The sequence below is a fragment of the Mandrillus leucophaeus genome, unplaced genomic scaffold (assembly GCF_000951045.1).
Source record: "Mandrillus leucophaeus isolate KB7577 unplaced genomic scaffold, Mleu.le_1.0 Scaffold1301, whole genome shotgun sequence".
Classification (NCBI taxonomy): domain Eukaryota; kingdom Metazoa; phylum Chordata; class Mammalia; order Primates; family Cercopithecidae; genus Mandrillus; species Mandrillus leucophaeus.
The window spans coordinates 1-2,036 of NW_012101257.1; the positions used below are offsets into that span (position 1 = coordinate 1).

The 2,036-nt window shown below is 43.5% G+C and overlaps 1 protein-coding gene across 1 annotated transcript in view; it reads right to left on the minus strand.

Annotated features, from left to right (window-relative positions):
- Window positions 1-1,280: 1,280 nt before the first annotated feature.
- LOC105534141 (nuclear body protein SP140-like) overlaps window positions 1,281-2,036 on the minus strand; it is a 36,690-nt gene continuing 35,934 nt past the window's right edge. The window contains exon 10 of the mRNA XM_011972818.1: window positions 1,281-1,402. Within this exon, the coding sequence (XP_011828208.1) occupies window positions 1,281-1,402 (122 nt within the window). The remainder of the gene's footprint in view (window positions 1,403-2,036) is intronic.

The window sequence follows — 2,036 nt, forward strand, 5'->3', positions numbered from 1 at the left end:
TCTAATCCTGTGCAACAAACATTACCACGTCGAAGGGGAAAATAATGATCTGATTGATATCTTGCAAATAACAATTGTGCTAAAGCAGAGAAAAGGAGTCTGATGAGTACAACAGCACACAGGACATTCATCCCTTTACTGAGAGAGCAAACCCTGGAGAAAGGGGAGTTTCTGGGTTCAGAGGAGGTGTTGGTTTCCATTTTGGGTGTGTTTAGTTCCTGAAAGACATCGCAATGGGGAGGGTCCTGGGATAAATATTTTCAGGCACATGGATGGAAGAGCTTGGAAGTCAGGTCTGCAAAGCAGATATGTACACAAGAATCATTCCACTACCTGAGCAGATGAGACTGGGGAAAGTGTTCTTACACTCTGAGTGTGCTTCCATGTAACTCTCAACCTCGGGGGACCTGAATTGGAAAACTCACTATTGACAGAGGCGCCCTTTGCTGGAAGCTGCTTGTACATAGTGACTGACTTCAGCTCCGCAGGCCCTCGACCTGCTCCTTTACTTGGACAACAGTTTTCACTCCTTACAGGTTCTTCAATTATTTTGATCTGTCTCTTTCTCTGCATAATTTCTTTGGTGCTTCCTTCCCATATTGTTGTTATTATTGTATTTGTTGCCATTTGCAGAATTTTCTCTAATTTTTCTCCATAAGGTTATCCACTTTCTATGTGTCTTCTACTTTCTCCTTTTCTGTTTCTTTGGGTTTTATCTTATGCTCCTAGATGCTGGTAAAATATCCCTTATTTTATGTATTTTCCTCATTCTCAAAGTTCTTTTCTCTCAAGTTGGAAAAGATCTTCTGTTTACACAAGGGCTATAGCACCACAGGTCCTTCCCTTGTCAGTGCCATCCCAAGAGTCTCCCTCATGACTTTCTCAATTGCAAGACTTCAGTCTTTCACAAAACATGTCTGTGCTCCAGATCCTTCTAGAATTAGGCTGAAAACATTCTCCCCTGCTTCAGTTGCCATAATCTGCTGTTATGTAGGTTTAATGTGTGTTTAATAACATCACCCAGGCACTTCTCCTCTGGCGCCCAGGCCTACCTCTGGTATATTCATTCTTCCTATGTGCCCCATGCAGAAATATGGTCCCCACTCAGGGGCTCAGCTCACCTTGATCCTTTGTCTCTCTCACAGTTTTCAAAAAGGCACAACAGAAAGTTGATATAATTCCATCTGTATGTATGCAAATGTGAAGAAGGGAAAGGTAGGATGGGAGAAAGGGAAACTTTTTTTCCATGCCAACTAGAAAACAAAGATGTACTGAAAAATTTAAAAACTTAAATCAGAATTACCTTCTCCTTCATCTGGTAGACAGGGCCCCTTCTCTGGTTCTCCTTCATTAGTGATTTGCGGAGTTTTTAGATCAAAGGTCTCTGCAGAGAAACAATAAATTGACAGACCACAGAGGGTGATGTGGACACAGACCTCAGTGCGTTCACGCCATCCAAGATGGGCAAACGCTGACAGCCACCCTCGTCTTGCTCCACCTTTTCTCCATCTTGTTGCATCTCCTCTTTCTCCTTCTCTCTAATTCTCAGTGTCCTCCTCACAATTCTGCCTCCACACAATTCCCTCCTAGCTGGGCAGCACTTGGATTGTCTGGTCTTCTCTCCAACTGGCTTCTCCTGCTTCCTGTTTCTAAGTCTTTTTTCTTTTTCAGTAATACTGTATCCCTTTTCTGTTATTTCTTTAGCTCTTATTCTATATCCATCCTATGCCAAAGGGCAGACTCTATTTCCATGCTGTGTTTCCATGGTTTCCCTTCCCTCCCACTAGCATTTTTTTTTTCCCTTAAAGCCTCATATTGGTCCCTGGTCCACTCCTCCGGGAATCTACAGAACTCCTTGGGCTTCTTTCTATTCTGACCCTGTGACCCTGCCCTGAACCCCCAGCTGGCTTTGCACAGCCATCACCCAGTGACACATCCAGGACACTGGTGCCCACTCTTCCTTTTCTACTTTGCCTTTGCGATAATATCCTGCTTGCATTTCTGTGCTTTATTTCCCAGTCTGTAAGATAGACGTT